General features: G+C 39.2%; 2 protein-coding genes across 8 annotated transcripts in view; one reads left to right on the forward strand and one right to left on the reverse strand.

Annotated features, from left to right (window-relative positions):
* SLC39A10 (solute carrier family 39 member 10) overlaps positions 1-7,461 on the forward strand; it is a 141,896-nt gene extending 134,435 nt beyond the window's left edge. For all 5 annotated transcript variants that reach the window (XR_003518999.2, XR_003519002.2, XR_003519000.1 and 2 more), the window contains 2 exons: positions 3,608-3,776; positions 7,165-7,461. The gene's annotated coding sequence lies outside the window, so the exon portion shown is untranslated. The remainder of the gene's footprint in view (positions 1-3,607; positions 3,777-7,164) is intronic.
* Positions 1-16,935, reverse strand: part of DNAH7 (dynein axonemal heavy chain 7) — a 279,675-nt gene that overhangs the window by 12,822 nt on the left and 249,918 nt on the right. For all 3 annotated transcript variants that reach the window (XM_027588500.2, XM_027588499.2, XM_027588498.2), the window contains exons 61-64: positions 12,150-12,380; positions 8,710-8,862; positions 7,118-7,295; positions 3,043-3,146 (exon numbers count right to left, since the gene is read on the reverse strand). In XM_027588500.2, the coding sequence (XP_027444301.2) occupies positions 3,043-3,146; positions 7,118-7,295; positions 8,710-8,862; positions 12,150-12,380 (666 nt within the window). The remainder of the gene's footprint in view (positions 1-3,042; positions 3,147-7,117; positions 7,296-8,709; positions 8,863-12,149; positions 12,381-16,935) is intronic.

Genomic DNA, 16,935 nt, shown 5'->3' on the forward strand with positions numbered 1-16,935 from the left:
GCATTTCCACCAGCAGTGCACAAGGGTTCCTTTTTCTCCAGTTGTCTTTTTGATTCTATCAATTCTGACAGGTGTCAGGTGGTAACTCATTGTGGTTTTCATTTGCATTTCCCTGATGATTAGTGATGAAGAGCATCATTTCATGTTTCTGTTTACCATCTGTAGCTGGTCTTTGGAAAACTGTCTATTCAGTTCTTCTGCCCATTTTTTAATTGTTTTTTTGCTCGAGTTATATGTTTTTTATGTATTTTGGATATTAAGCCCTTATTGGATAGAATCATTTGCAAATATCTTCCCCCATTCAGTAGATTGCCTTTTTCTTTTGTTAATGGTTTCCTTCACGATGCAAAAGCTTTTTATTTTAATGTAGTCCCAGTAGCTTATTTTTGCTTCCCTTGCCTTAGGTGACCTATCTAGAAAAATGTTGCTAAAGCCAATGCCGAGGAGATTACTGCCTATGTTTTCTTCTATTTTATAGTTTCAGGCCCCATATTTTGGTCTTTAATCCATTTTGAATTTATTTTTGTGTATGGTGTAAGAAAATGGTCCAGTTTCATTCTTTTGCATGTAGCTGTCCCATTTCCCCAGCACCTTTTGCTGAAGGACTGTGTTTTCCCCCATTGTATATTCTTGCCTACTTCACTGTAGATTAATTAGTCATGTAAGTATGGGATTATTTCTGCATTGCTCTGTGTGTCTGTTTTTGTGCCAGTACCATACTATTTTGATTAGGTGGCTTTGTAGGATATCTTACAATCTGAAATTGTGATGTCTTCAGCTTTGTTCTTTTTTCTCAAGATTGCTTTGGCTATTCGGGGTGTTTTATGGTTCTATACAAATTTTGGTATTCTAGTTTTGTGAACAATGCTGTTGGTATTTTGATGGGGATTGCATAAAATCCATAGATTGCTTTGGGTAGTATGGATATTTTAACTACTAATTCTTCTGACATGCATGGAATGTCTTTCCATTTTGTTGTTTTCAATTTCACAGTATAGGTCCTTCACTTCCTTGGGTAAGTTTATTCGTAGGCATTTTGCTCAGAACTATTTTCGGAGCAAACTAAATGAGAAAAAATAATTATTTTCACCTCTCAAGAAACATATGTTATCCATGTATTTCTCACCTCTTCACCATACTTACCTGGGGATGACTTTTGACTGTTTACATTAACAACAACAAAATCATAAATACTTTCAAAGGGAACCCCTACCATTGATAATCATGTCACCATATTAATTTGATAAAGGCCAATCTCAAAAAAAAATCTGAAAGGATTTTGTCAGTGATTCTAGAACTTCGATCACCTCGCCATTTTAGGCGACTATTTTAAAGGGGCTATTACATACACTGTGCTGTTTAAATACCCACTTTATTTTTAGAAAGTCATTAGCCAAGTTCCTAAAATATTAAGCACTGTTAAACCTAACTAACCTAACCAATCTAAAAAAAAAAAATGATGTGGGGCAAGTTGATCTCTGAATTTAAGAGTAAAGAACAAACCGGTCATAATGATGAAATAGTGTTTTAAAATCTAATTGAATTCCTTTTTCCACTACAGTAGCAGCAATCTTTGAGGGGATAATGGTTTGACAGCCCCACTGTTGAGAGCCCTCTTTTAGGTTTCTCAGGTCAAAATAAATTGTATGAATGTGTTAATAGGGATGCTAGTCTATGTTTCTCCCACATTACTGTGGAATCCATAAAGCAGTTTTTCGGATATAGTTAAATATAAGGACCCAACAACACTTGAGTGTATTTCACTTTAGCCAAGAATGCATTTTCTTAATGAGAATTTTTCTAAGTGACTTACTTATTCAAGAGAATCATCCACTTATAAATCCCTTTGTATTCATTGCAAACTACCTTAAAAGACTAGAAAAATTCTAATCAACTCCTGAAATTGTAAACGTTTGCCCTGTGACTTTGAATTTGGGTTTCCTATTTAAAACTCTCTGTCCATACATAGTATCTTAGCATATAGGGCAGGTCTTGTGGAATTGGCTGTTAGCTGATCCCTCACTGAACCTGTTAGGATTTTTGTCTAAGCTGCTCCCAGTGTCCCACAAACAATACATGTAAATCCACAGCCTATATTTTATCACACCATCCCAGACAGGCCTTTCCAAGTGTGTGAATATCTAGGCATTTTCTCATGATGCAGTAACAGTTGGAAACAATATCTTCCATAGCTTAGTTGGCCCATACTGAAGATAGGTTCCTAGCAAACAAACATTTTTATGTGGATGGTTTTCATATAGTAATCTTTTAGTCTACAAGTATTTTTAGGTCAAGGTATATGTAAGAAATACAAATATCTATGTATATATGCATATGTGAATACATATATACAGTCAATCCTCATTCTTCCTGGATTCTGTATTTGCAGATCTGCTTATCACTGAAATTTACTCATCATCCTAAAACCAATACTCTGTTTTATGATCACAGGCATGCTCAGAGCCTCAAATGTGAGCCACCAAACAAGTATGTTCCCAGCTGAGGTTGAACCTGGTCACATTCTGTTTTTCTATTTCACCTCTCGTAAATGGAAACAAGTTTCCTTTTGATAGGTTATTTAAAAGGAGTTTTTTGTATTTTTTGTTTGTTTGTTTGTTTTAGTGATTTCCCTGTTTAAAATGGCCCTTAAATGTAGTGCTCTGGTGCTATCTAGTGTTCCTGAGCGCAAGAAGGCTGAAGTGGGTCTTACAGAGGAAATACCATAAGGTTCATCCAGGCACGAGTTACAGTGCAGTTGTCCATGAGTTCAATGTTAATGAATCAAAAGTATATATTAAATATGGCATTTTTAAACAAACACAAAACGAGTTTATGTCTTGATCGGTTAACAAAAATTTGAACAGAGGATCATAGAAACTTAACCTTGTATTTCTCCTAGGAGCTGTGGTTCAGCATTCACTAATTCAGTGCTGGCAGGAACTTTATAAAACACAATTACCATGAATGGGAATGACTGTTTGTGGGGGGAGTGTGTGTATAAAGAGCATCCCCCGCCCCCGTATCAGTATATTAAATACTAACCACAGGCACTGTATCATAAAGAATTTTGGGATGTGATTCTGCAAGTTTCTTGATCTTTCTATTCCAGGAAGCTCCATCCAAAAATAATCCATGAATGAAAACACCTAAATATAAAAGCAGCAGGTTAACACACCTGTTTAAATATGCATATTGATTAAGTTCTGAATCTGAAATTTCTATAAGTGAGTGCTCTGCAGAGGATACTAGGTCAGCAGCCTAAGGCTTGTTCTAAGATAAAAGCAATATGCTGAATGCTTCATCTTAACATCCATATTCTAACAATATCTACACTTTGCCTAGTTAATTCAATAGTAAGATTTGATGTGGAAAATCAAAGAGAAAAGAAATTTTAAATTAGTCTATGGGAAATTCTCAGTCTGGGTGAACCGTATCAGATTTATATTTTTAATTGGCCAGTGATTATAATGTGAGAGGCCATGAAATCTGCAAGAAAAATTCTTAATGTAGTTTTAAGGGATCCAGTGGCTTCTAGGCAGCATGTGAAGAAAATATCCTTGCTCAGATCTCGAATATCATGAAAGTTATTTCTCTCTTTCCCTTCTAGAATTTATTCTCACTCCCAGACCTCTCCTTAGTCTGTGTGGGAGAGCACAAGGATGAACTCCCTCTGGAACGGAAGGTCATACACTATCCACAGAAGAACACAAATTAGGAAATCACTGAAACTCCGATCCTTTTGTCCTTTTGTATGAAGCCTCACAGGTTGAATACAGGTATATGCTCATGAAAACATTTCATCGTAATTGTTGCACAGACGTGAAGGGAAGCAATGTGGAACTGAGACCTAGGTCTTAGTTCCTAATTTTTGGTGTGACGTTGAGCAAGTCTTTCAACTTCAGGCCTGTTTGATCCTCTGAGAACAACTGGAAAACATTTGTAAAACAATAATGCCTACTTGTCTACCTTGTAGAGTTGTTAGAGTCAAATCAGCTAATCACTGAAAGCGCTTCATAAAGTTGTATTTAAAAATCCACAGGGGCCGTGCTGTCCAATAGGACTTTGTGTAATAATAGAAATATTCTAGATCTGTACTTTCTAATATGGTAGCCACTGGCTATTAAGTGTGACTGAGGGACTTTAATTACAATTTAATTTTAAAAGCCACATGTGAATAATCCAGTGATGGATGTTGAGGGGGAGGAAGACTTTCTCCTCTCTAGGTTTTAACTGATGGAAAGAATAGTTGGAATAAGATACCAGTTTTATTAACGGGCAAAGCACTTGTCCAGTAACTTGTCAAGTATTACTCTGGTAAAGCTAAATTGCAAAATGCACCTTGAGCCTGGAGCAATGTTGGGGATAGACCTGCCTGAGGGAGAGAGAGGTTGGTCTGTAACCACATCCTACATACTAATCTTTCCAGCCAGATCCAAGGCCTGCAGGGCAGCCACAGTAATAGATAGGAATAGGGAAACATAAGACTACAGAGAGGTCCAGAGAGCCATTTAATACCCTGCCCCACTGACTTGTAAGCATGGCCCAGTAAATCTCTGGTTCTAACCAATTAGATTATCTATTCCTCACTTGGGGAAGAAAGATAATGTCAGAAAAAGTGAACAGTTCATTTCAACACCTAAGAAAAGTCGCAATAAGGATAAAATTAACTCCAACCCAGCAACAATTTTATAGGAAATGTGATGGGGGATATACAAACACGTTTCTCTTTCTCATGGTCCATACGGACCATGGGGAAGACACAAGATCTAAAAGGATAGGTAGATATTAACTGGGTCCTGGTTTCAGAACCGCTCCTACTCTAGCCATACCTTTGCCATCTAGGAGATGTGGTCGGCATACAGTATCAGCTATGGCTTCTTCAGCTCCTCTCTTCACCATTTTCTGCCTCCTCCTTGCTGTGTAATGCCCTTCACTGGGGACTCTGAGTTCCCCATTAGTACTGATAATTCAGATAAGAGGAATCTTCGCAAGTACAGCTAGAATGTATGATTCCAAATCTGCAGATTTACAGTGGCATGGTGGCCACTTTACGAGTCACTTTTAAGAGTGACCTTTTTCATTAAGTTTAATTTAACCTTAGGTAAATAAGGCTGACCTCTTTGTGAGCCCCAGAACCCAGAAACAGGCAATACACTAAAGTGTGTATGAAAGAGAAAGGCTGATGGAATGGTAGAGATAAACTGCGGGGGGCGGGGGGGGAATAGTCTAGCCCAAGCTTTTCCCAGGTGTGATCTGGATTCCTCCCATGAGGGTCCCATAAGAAAGGTGTTCCTTAGGAAAAGTCCATTGCTCCAAGTCATTCCATGGAATCTCATTTTCATTTTGATAGCTAAGCTGGAAGGAAAAAACAGGAATGACAAAAATGCTATATTGTGGATATCTGTGTTTATTGGTGAAAATGTATGTGTGTGTGTGTGTGTGTGTGTGTGTGTGTGTGTGTGTGTGTGTGTGTGTGTACAAAAACAAATTCACAAATTAGTGACTGTCTACCAGCTATTATAAATCAAACCTTGGCTGATACTTTAGTATTCAGTGAAATGGTTTATTTAACTGATGGTTACTCTTTACTACATGATCTCAGAACACTAAATGGTCCTTATTAATCCTTAAATTGTACTTGATATCTGTTCCACTATTTTCCAGATAATTTTGGATTTTAATATATTTAGATCTTGAATTAGAGCAGTTGTGGGTTAAATTAGTAAATCACTGTAAAAAGAAATAGCAATGACCTTGTACCATGTCTAAGTTCAGTGTATAATGATTGGCAATTCAGTAGTTTTATCTTAAATATTAACTAGTTTATAAAACTTCAGGCAATGCTCTTAGTGATTCTATTTTTTACTGAGTTCAAAAACCTATAACTCTGAGGGACATCAATACTACCTAGCCTTCAATCAAATGCCATCTTCCCTGCCTTTTATCATAATGATATAAGAAGAATTTAGAAAAAAAAATCTTGCAATACTTAAGAATCAACCAGAGCTTCTTCAAGAAACTTTCCTTGAGAAATGTGATAATGTTTTCAAACTTGTACTTCTATAAAAATACTCAGCAGGCCTTAGAGAAAGCAGCTAGTGAAGCATAAGAGTCAGATGGCCTGGGTTTGGCCAACTCTTCCCATTGTTTGTTGAGAGACCTTGGGCAAGTTAGTTAACTTTCCTGAGCCTTAGTTTCCACCTGTGTATAATGGGGGTATTCTGGAACCCAACAGTGATACAGAGCAACTGCATACCCCTCCTCTGATTTTCTTTTACCCAACTTAATTGGAACCAAATTATTTATCCTTCTTGGTATATTGCTAATCTATATTTTGACTTTTATTAGGGTGGGGGAACTCAAACATCTATTTACTGATACCTTTTACAACATGTATTATAGTGAGTTGTACACAGCATGTATTATTTTAAAGGCTGATGTAATTGAAGGAACAATAAACTAAACACCTCAGCGGAGGTTTGTTACATGCCCTTCAGGCATTCAACAATATGCCCATTCTGAGTGTGTTAGGAATAAAAGTATAAGAAAAGAGCAACAGTCCCAGGATTAAGTCCTTGGACACTCCAGTTTTTAGAGGAGGAAAAGCTAGCAAAGAAGCATGAATGTATCCAGTGAGAGAATCAGGAGAAACAAAGGGAGAAGGATGTCTCTAGGAGAGTGATGTCAACTGGTAAGAACTGCTAAGAGTTTAAGATGAAGACTGAATTCATGGGATTTTTCAATACAGAAGTCATTACTAACTCTGAAAAGAAGAGCGTCAGTTTATTGGAGAGGATGAGAGGTAGATGGCAACTAGGAAGTGAGAACCTGGAGAGGGTATGTAAAGACAATTCTTTGGAGACATTTGCTACGAAAGAGAGACATGAGATGGTAGCTGAGGGGATGTGGATATTAAGACGTTGGAATTCTTTGTTGATTTGTTTTTAAGATGACAGATTGTAAAGTATATTGCATGTTGATAGGAATTTCTTTTCCTCAACTATTTGAGAGTAACATACATGATGATTAAAATTTTAACAGTTGAGCAAAGTAAGCAAGAATGTCATGTCTGTTCAGTACCTAGATATAAGCCAACTCATTCTGTCACCGCACTTACCATCTTCTGGAGCATGCTTATACTCTTTGTCTTCCATCACTTCATAGTCAAACCCAAGAAGATCAATGGGGATGGTGTATTTCCTGGCGTAGTTCTGCTGGGCACTGGTCAGGAAGGCTTGTGTGAAGAAGAAGCCAGAAAGCCAGAAGACTGGAGGAGGGCCAACTTCATACCATTGCTGTGGTGTCAAAGCACACGTGTTCTAAGGCTAGAGACTTTCAACTTTGAATTCAACACTGCTTAATAAAATTTACCCCCAAACACTCCCCCCCCATTATCTTTTAGGTAGACTAATAAATGAGCTAATACTTCGAGGAATAAAAAGCTATACTGTCAAGATTTTAAAAAGCTACTTATTTGGTGTTTGTTCTGACTTCAGTTTCATATCCATTGCACCAGCTAGGGTACCAAAATGTGGGTTAATGCAGAAGTAAATGTCTTTATACGTGCCCAGTGATTCCTTCCAAAAAGCCCCATACAATAATGAATATCAATATATGTTGTTGCACAATATATCATGTTACATAGTTGAATAGAATAGATCCCTATAACATCTGGTAATATTTTTCCCATTTTTTTCTCTCTAGTCATTAGTGCCCAGTAGAATATTCCTTTGGAAGTTTTCCCACCTACTTTACCAAAATACAATGAAATCCAACATGTGGAAATACAATATTATACAAAGAACTTCCAAAAGAAACAGTAGTGAGAGCTTAAGATTTTTATAAATATCAAGATACCTAAATAATTCTGTTTATATCATACCTTAATAAGCTAATTGAGTACTGACTTTAAATAGTAAATTATAGAAGTCAAATGAATTTGAAGAACTTTTCCCTGTTAGAGTCCAAGGTAGAACCTACATCTTTCAAGAACAATCTTATTTCTTAAGTATCAACCCTAGTATAACAGAAGTCCTGTGTTACGGAAGGGAAGTTGAGTCATTTTATCCCTGCAGAAATTCTCTCACAGGCAGTTTTTCACATAAGTCACAGGCAGTTTTTGATGCATTATGAACAGTATCTAGGAAATTAATACTTGTAATGAATATAATTAATTACATAGTTAAGCATCAGTATTGCCAGATAATTAGGAGACAGGCTTCTGCTCACTCAACATTTCCAAGACAATTAGCCATTGAGATTATTACTGTCTTGGGCTGAACCAGCAGTCTAGTGACTTCATGATCTGGAAGAGTGCTGGACAAGGAAGAGAGAATGCTCCTTGCTAGTAGCTTGCCTGGCTTTTTAAGGTCCTGTGCTCTAGGAATCTATTTTAATGCTTAGTATTTAATGGAAAAATCAACATAGCCAGTTGTTTTCTCTCTTCAAGCATCGCTGACTTGAGTGTGTAAGTTTACTAAATATGAACACCTGTTCCTAAAGGAGCTTTCAGAGAGTCTATTTCCAAAACTAGTATTTTGACAGTTTAGTGTAACAGTTACATAAATTATATGCAATACTGAGTAGTGGTCATATGTGCCTGGGATGCACAGAAAAACTAGAGAGTAATATCACATTAGGCATCCTGATAAATTAAATAAATAAAATGAAATAAAAAGAAACAATATATGATCATTTAGATGAACTCACCTGCAAGAATTTTAGTCTGGAAAGGAAGTCATTCACATAGCTCCCAAGTGGTTTAAGGCTTGGGTATGATTTACCCATCCACATTCCTGGAATTTTGACATTCAGAATGCTGCTAACCACTTCTTCAAGATCTGTAGACATCACCACAAGCCCCTGAAACACATTTAACCTTTGGTTAACATGATAATACTGATTTTGGACAATCCTCTCTTAAATACCCTTTTCCTAATTATCCTTTAAGATTGTAATTAGTTAAAGCTGAGTCATATAGCAAAAACAGAAAAGATATGTTCTTTTGCTGTCAGTAAGTCATGGAGTCATTGAACTATTCCTTACAAAACATTGACAATTTTACTTTTAATCAAATTTTTGTGGAAAATTTTCTTATTGAGGTCTAATTGACATATAACATGGTACAGTTGACCCTTGAACAAATGGGTTTGAACTGCATGGGTCCATGTGGATTTTTCTCAATAAATACATCGAAATTTTTGAGATTTGTAACTATTTGAAGAAACTCACGGATGAACCAAGTAACCTAGAAATACTGAAAAATTTCAGAAAAAGGTAAGAATACAGTACATAATACATAAAACATACAAATTATGTGTTGACTGTTTATGTTATGGACAAGCTTCCAGTCATCAGTAGGCTATTAGTAGTTAAGGTTTTGAGAAGTCAGGAGTTACGTGTGGATTTTTGACTACATGGGGGTCAGCACCCTTAACCCCCATGTTGTTCAAGTGTCAACTGTATTAGTTTCATATATACAATTTAATATTTGAATATATTGCAAAATGGTCACAATAGTCGGGGTAACATCTGTCACCATACATAGTTACAGTATTTTTCTTGTGATGAGAACTTTTAAGATTCACTCTCAACAACTTTCAGATTTGCAATACAGTATTACTAACTCTAGTCACCATGCTGTACATTGCACGCCCTCCTCATGGCTTTTATTTTATAACTGGAAGTTTGTGCCTTTTGACCTCCTTCACCCATTTGCCCACCATGGAAAATCTTAATACTTAGCTACTCACTAGCTATTTAATCACAGCCTAATTTTGACTTAGTTTACTGCTCTATTAAATAGACAACTAATACATCTCTGTCCTGCCTTCTTAAAAGAACAGTGATGATTTTAAAATTAGAAAAATTATATGAAACCCTTTGAAAATTTAAAATATTCTCAGTTCCACTCATGAAGTCTAATTGATCTTATCCCATTTTGTTATTTATTTAAGTAAACTCTATGCCCAACATGGGGCTCAAAATCACAACCCTGAGATCAAGAGTTTCATGCTCTACCAACTGAGCCAGCCGAGTGCCCCAATCTTACTCCATTTTGAATCACTGGTGGACAGATGTTAAAACTTCAAGACCTTTGAAAATTACTGCCTCATTGATCTTACAGTTGGGCTAGTTGCCATCATCAGTTCTCTTATCTCTATAGTTGACAATATTATTCCAACTAACATATGGAGAAGATTTTATAGTAAATTTAATGGGTTTAACACCCACATTTCCTTTGCCTCCTTTCCCAAACCCACTAAAAACAACAGTAAGAGAATTTATGTTTTAAGGGCATAAGCTTACCAGGGCAGAAAAAATAGGGAAAGGCAAAATAACACAATTTTGAGCGCTAGAAATCATTTGTACTGTAGGCAGATGATGTTGAAGCCAGGCGATAACCTGATCCTAAACTAGCAGAGGAGAAAGCTAAGCAGCAACTAGATATCACTGCAGAATACCCAAAAGTATTTGGAATTGACAGCCCTAGGTGAAAGTGAGGAGTGGAAGGTGGTGCTAATTGAAAAGGGTTATTGAAATTGGGTTTCAAAAACAGATTTCTAGGACTTCTCCCACAAATCTGCACATCACCTACCTTGAATGAAAACTGGAAGGGAAAATGAAGAAATCCCTGGAGGGATGCCAGGTTCAGTTGGGGTCAGATTACCATCCTGAAGTCAGGAATTAAGTGAATGAATGTACATTGGATGCTAAGGCCTCTTTCCCCTTTTCCCCAGAATGCTGGAAGCCAGGCCTTTCTCTTCCAGGAAGGATACAGGAAGAACCAGGTCAAGGAGAAATACATGGTCCGGAATGCTTCTTAGCCAGACATCCCAGCCAGATGACACTACAACCAGCCTAGTAGACACCTTTTTCAATAATAGCTCCTATTCAACCACTTCTCTCCCCCTCCAGTGCTACTATAAGAAACAAGCTCAGCTGGACTACTTTAATAGCATAATTGCTCCCTGCCTGCTCTCTTGCTCCCCTACAGTCCTTCCTGGAGTGGTCAGAGTGAACTTTTAAAAAATGTAAAACAGATCATTTCACGTCATTGCTTAAAACGCTCTGAAGACCTCGCCTTACTTTTACACTTTAGAACGAAATTCATGATCTTAACCATGGCCAACAAGTCCACTATGAGTCTGTGGCTTCTCTGTCCTACCATTTCCCTCATGCCATGCTCACTCCACTCCAGCCACAAGAGCCTTCCCTACTGGGTTCCCAGAACAGGCCAAGCTTGTTCTTCTCATGGTCTTTGCACTTGCTATATCCTTTGCTTAAATGTTCCATGGTTTGCCTTTAAGTGCAGGCCTCTGCTCAAGGGTCGTCTGACACAGACGTCTGACACAAAATGACTTGAGTTTCCCACTCATCACTCTCTACTCTCTGATCCTTTATTTTTTTTCCATGGAATTTAATGTTTATTGAAATTTTATATTTTTAAATCTTTGTCTCCTTTATTAAAACTTCAGCTCTATGGGGGCGCCAGGTGGCTCAGTCAGTTAAACGTCCGACTCTTTATTTCAGCTCAGGTCATGATCTCAAGGTTGGGAGACTGAGCCCAGCGTCCAGCTCTGCACTAGGTGTAGAGCCTGCTTGGGATTCTCTCCCTCTCTCTCTCAAAAATAAAATAAAATTGAAGATTGGTTATTTATTTTAAAAAAATGGTGGGGGGAGCACCTGGGTGGCACAGTTGGTTAAATGTTTGACTCCTTGTTTCGGCTCAGATCATGTCTCAGGGGCTTGCGATGAAGCCCCCAAGTCAGGCTCAGCGTGGAGTCTGCTTATGTTTCTCTCTACCTCTCCCTCTGCCCCACCCACCCACTCTCCTTCTCTCTCTCTCTCAAATAAATAAATCTTTAAAACTTAAGCTCTATGAAGGCGAAGGTTTGGTTTTTCTAACCCTTTGTGTTTTCTTAGCATGTACCCATCTAGCCAACTGTGCTCACGTGCTCCATACTTCCCTCCCCACTTACTAACTGTAATCCCCAGAATCCTATACGTTCTTCAAGGGCAGGGATTTTGCTTCTAACCCCAGAATGAAGAACAAAGAATGCTTGCACACAATCTCCCCTCAATAAATATTTGCTGAGTAAAATGAATAAGTTATTGCAATAATTTTTCCTTGGTACATTTCCCCTTACCTTGATTGCTTTTTGGATGTTAATGCATGACTCCCTTATGGTCTGCAACAACTTATTGAACCGTCCCATCTCTTGGACAAGCACAGTGTTCATGCTCTGAGTGTAAGTTGTTGGGTACCTCCTCATTGCTGCCTCAATATCAAAGTTGTTGGGAAGTTTGCCCAAGATGTCACCAGCAACCTCATCTACTACTTCGTCTGATGATTTTGCACCAGCATCTGCTGAACGAGACTGTAAAGAATTCAAACTAAAAATCAGAAATCCTCATAAAGGTGTAGGAATTGCTGAACAGGAAAACTCCTAAGGTAAATTTTATAAGAATGAGTACTATTCTGCTACTTTACCAGTGATTCTTCTCCACACAAGATTGATTGAAGTGATAAAAACAGGCATGGGGTGAGGATTCAGGAGAAAACCAGTGTTACAGGGGAGGAAGAAGGCATGGACAGTTGTTCACAGGCAAAAGAGGGTCTGGAGAAAGAAAATGAGCCGCACACTGGCTGCCTGGGTAGAGGGGGAGTGGATGCTGTGGGGAGAGGGAGAAAAAGCATTTATGTTGGTGGGGGGGCCGAGGAACGATGAACATTAACACCCAGGAGAAGGAAATTTGGTCTTGCTTTGAGAAAGCTTGCCACAAAATATATTTGCCAATAACTCTGGTACCTACTGGTTGCCAAAAGCAGAGATATAGTTTTGTCCTTGAACCAGAAGGGCAAAGAAAATAAGCTCGTCTCCTCTAAGCAGTTGGAAGAGTTATGGAGAAAGGCAGACTTTAGTGATTCACACTGAAACAAAGGAAGGGGAATTTCATTTCAATTTTTATTTTTTATGTTTATAGTGGCAGGGTGTAAATGAATATATTTTTTGGGAAAACCATTTAAATCCTCACAATAAATGAATGTGTGTGTGCGTGCATGCACTTGTGCATGCATGTCGAGAGAAAACAAACACAATTAGAATATAAATGAATATATCTCATATTTTTCCAGCCCTAGGAAATTATATTTAGCCTTATTTCAGATTCTGTATTTCCTGGTTTCTTTACTGGCACTGAGGCATAAACACAGTAGCTCTGCAAAAGTAACACTCCCAATGACAACATTTCTTGTTCTAATTTTTTTTCTGTTCTGTTTTTTAAAGATATTTTAAATACATAATATAAAAGTTTTGTCATTGTTAACTTGCTCTCCAAACTCGCTGTTCTGGTCTCTTTGCCTCTGAATTGTGGTAAACCCAATGTAGAATCACTGAACTACTGCCTACCCATTAGCATAATTGTAATTACCAATCTGAGGTTGAGGATATTGAAAGAGGCTGTTTAATTACATACTGAGAAGATACCCCATGTGTATTTAGACTTATTTGTTTGGTTCTGAGTCATTTTCTGTTGGAATGAACCCACTGTTGTATGTGTTCTGTAATGTGGTATAACCCATCAACCTTAAACAAAGCCAAAAGCCCCTCTAAATGTCCTGTTGTCACACCCCAGTGTATCACATGTGCATAATACTCCTAAAGATCTACTTATTCATGTCTGTGCATATGCTTTTGAACTCAGGCAGGAACTGATTTTAGTGGAATTAACATATGTAAAAATGGACGTACCAAACAGTCTTCCTCCTTTCTCCCTTATTAGAAAATGTCATCTGACAGTAGACCAGAGCTAGGAGTACCATGGACTCTTCCATCAAGGATAGCACACCATTTGATCCTCCTAATCCCATTCTTTTAGCTTCCCCTCCCTACCCCCCCCCCCCCCATCATCTCTTGTTATCTGCCCTTCTTGGTCCTATCCCATCTTTAGAATCCAGAAAGAGTTTAGCATTATGGTTCAGAACACAGATTCTGGAGCCAAACTAGTGGGAGTCAGACTGCTTGGCTTTGAGTCCTGGCTTGAAATTGTACTAGCTGACCTTAAGCAAGCTACTTCATTCTGTATCTGTTTTCTAGCTGTAAAGGTGGGAATAATTAGCCCTTACCTCAGAGGACTGAGGTAATGCATTACACTGTTATACATGAAGCACTTAGAACAGTGTTAGCATACAGTCAGTACTATGTAAGTATTTACTACTATCATTATTACTCTGAGATTCCATAAAAGTAAAAAGATCAGCTAGAATTCAGTTCATGGGATGATTCACTGGACCAAATAAGCATTCTTATTAAAATTTTATTCAATCACTAAGGGAACTCTTACCATTTGGACTAATCTGCTTTCAAAAATGAAAGAAACAAACAACTGAACATATCTGCTAAAGGGACAGCACAAGAGAAGATCTCTTAATAGAAGAGGAAGATTAAATATTTTTATTCAAATATACTGACTCGTGCCCATGGCATGCTGAATTCTAATGCCTTAGATTACTCTCTGACATGCGCTTACATTCATGCTCTCATAAGCGGAGCTGCATGTTTACAAAGTGCCAACTGTATTTTTCTCCTCAACCTTTTTGTACATTTTATACTTACTATTGCAATTCTTTAAATATTATGTAATCTGATAAAATACTGTTGTGAAAGAAACTTTCTATGTAAACTAGGTTAAATATTCTGGAATATTTGAAAAAGATAAGTCATTTTATAAGTTGTTGTTGAATTAGTAAGAGACTAGAAAACAGGCAAAATTTTAGACTGGATTCTGACATCAAACCTCTTCCCAAGTATCTTTGATATTCTTCCACTTTTAAGGAATTAAAAGGGGACATAAGATAGAATGCACTTGCTGGGAGAGAACGTTCCCCTTCCTGGAGTACTTTTGGAAGAGGGTATATTGCCTCTCCAAGGACAAGAGACCCGCCGTGTGCCATTGAGTTGGTCATTCATCAGCAAGGGACAGAAGCCCGCTCAGAGGACAGATAACCTGTCTGCTGCTTTTCACTGTCCTTCACTATAAACTCCAAGCACCTGGGCAACTGTACAACTGCATTTCTGGGACAAAGCGGCACCACACATAGCACAGCGAGGCTCTCCAGAGGAGGAGGGGAGAGGGTCCGCACCATGCAGTGTCCTTTAAAATCTGGAGCTGTGATTCCCAGCTGCATGCCAGACATAAAACACAGAACTGTGGCGCCAGGGGTACAGATGGCCTGGGCACAGACAGGTTGAGGGAGGGGGTTTAACAGAAGTCTGGGACACAAGAGGGGAGACTGTTCACTTTTCTGTGAGGGCTTCCTGAACAGTGCAGGCTGAGCTCCCCTCCCTGCAGAGGCGAGAGCAGGGTGATGCCATCTTCCTCCATTCCAACCACCAGTGAATAGGTGGACTTCAGTGAGCAATACAGCACCCGCAGTGGAGGCTAGAGCTGCTTACACAAAACCCCACCCCCTGTACCCTGCAGGTGCATCTTTACCCTGGAAGGTCTGACTGTGAGCCAGGGCAGCAGGCCTCTACCCCAGAGGAACAACACAGGCCCCCCTGCATGTACCAAGTCAACTGATCACAGAGTGCTCCAAAGGGTCAGCTTCAGTTCTGGTAGAAATAGATTTTATTTACTTATTTATTTGAAAGAGAGAGAGAGAGCATGCATGCACACAAGAGGGGATGAAGCAGAGAGGAAGGGAGAGGGAAGAGGAAAGAATCTCAAGTAGACTCTCCACTGAGCAGGGACGCAACTCGGGGCTCGATCTTACGACCCTGAAGTCATGACCAGCACCAAAACCAAGAGTCAGATTCTTAACTGACTAAGCCACCCAGGAGCCACTGTTCTAGTGGAAATAGAACCAGGCTTTCTTGCTCTTTTTTTTTTCCCTTTTGAAATCAGGCTTATAGGTTATTCTTTGTTTTCTCATTTCTTTTTCTCTTTCTTTGGATCAGGCTTCCTTTTTTTCTTTTTCTTTGGAAAACTATCTTATAGTTTTTTGTTTGTTTCTTTGGAGGTTTTTTTTTTTTTTTTGGTCCCTTTTCCTTTTTTTCAGATCAGGCTTTTTGTTTGTTTGTTTAAATCAGGCTTAGTTTAACAAATCAAAGCACACCTAGTTAAAGGCCTAAACACTCCCACTGCAAGCAAGTGGGACCTGCGGGAAAGGGCCGCCACAACACAAGAGCAGAGTGCAAACAGCATACACCAGAGACACTTCCTGAAGCACCAGGCCCGGGACAGTGTGTGACTCTTTCTTAATATAGTCTTACTCTCAGTAAGTAAGTAATTAATAACAAATATAACAAGCTTTCAAATACCCAAAGACAGAAACCTAGACATAATGATGACAAGATGGGGGAATTCTCCCCTAAAGAAAGATCAAGAAGAAGGGGCAGAGCAAGATGGCGGAGGAGTAGGAGACCTGGATTTCGTCTGGTCTCAGGAATTCAGCTGAATAGGGATCAAACCATCTTGAACACCTACGAACTCAACAGGAGATCGAAGAGAAGAATAGCAACAACTCTCTGAACAGAGAGCAACCACTTACTGGAAGGTAGGACCTGCGGAGAAGTGAATCCGAGGTGATATTCGGGAGGATAGACGGCGGGGGAGGGGGCCTCCGTGGGCCGCTTCTGGCAAGTGATAGAGCCGCGGAGCACAAAATTGGAACTTGTAGAAGTCGGCTCCGCGAAGGGACGTCGCTCCAGTGGCTAAGCGGGGGGTGGAAACCTCGCGGGACAGTGTGGTCTCAGGACCCCCGGGGTCACAGAAAGACCGGGGGTGCCTGAGTGCGGCAGAGCTCCCAGGTATCGGAAGTGGGAAGCCGGCTGCAGAGACGGAGCTGAGGCGCGGACTCTCACCTCGGGGTTGCCATAAACCGTGATCCGCGGCCCAGTCGGGCCACTGCCCCTCCAGCAGGGACCCAAC

This window comes from Zalophus californianus, chromosome 3, assembly GCF_009762305.2.
Source record: "Zalophus californianus isolate mZalCal1 chromosome 3, mZalCal1.pri.v2, whole genome shotgun sequence".
NCBI classification, from domain to species: domain Eukaryota; kingdom Metazoa; phylum Chordata; class Mammalia; order Carnivora; family Otariidae; genus Zalophus; species Zalophus californianus.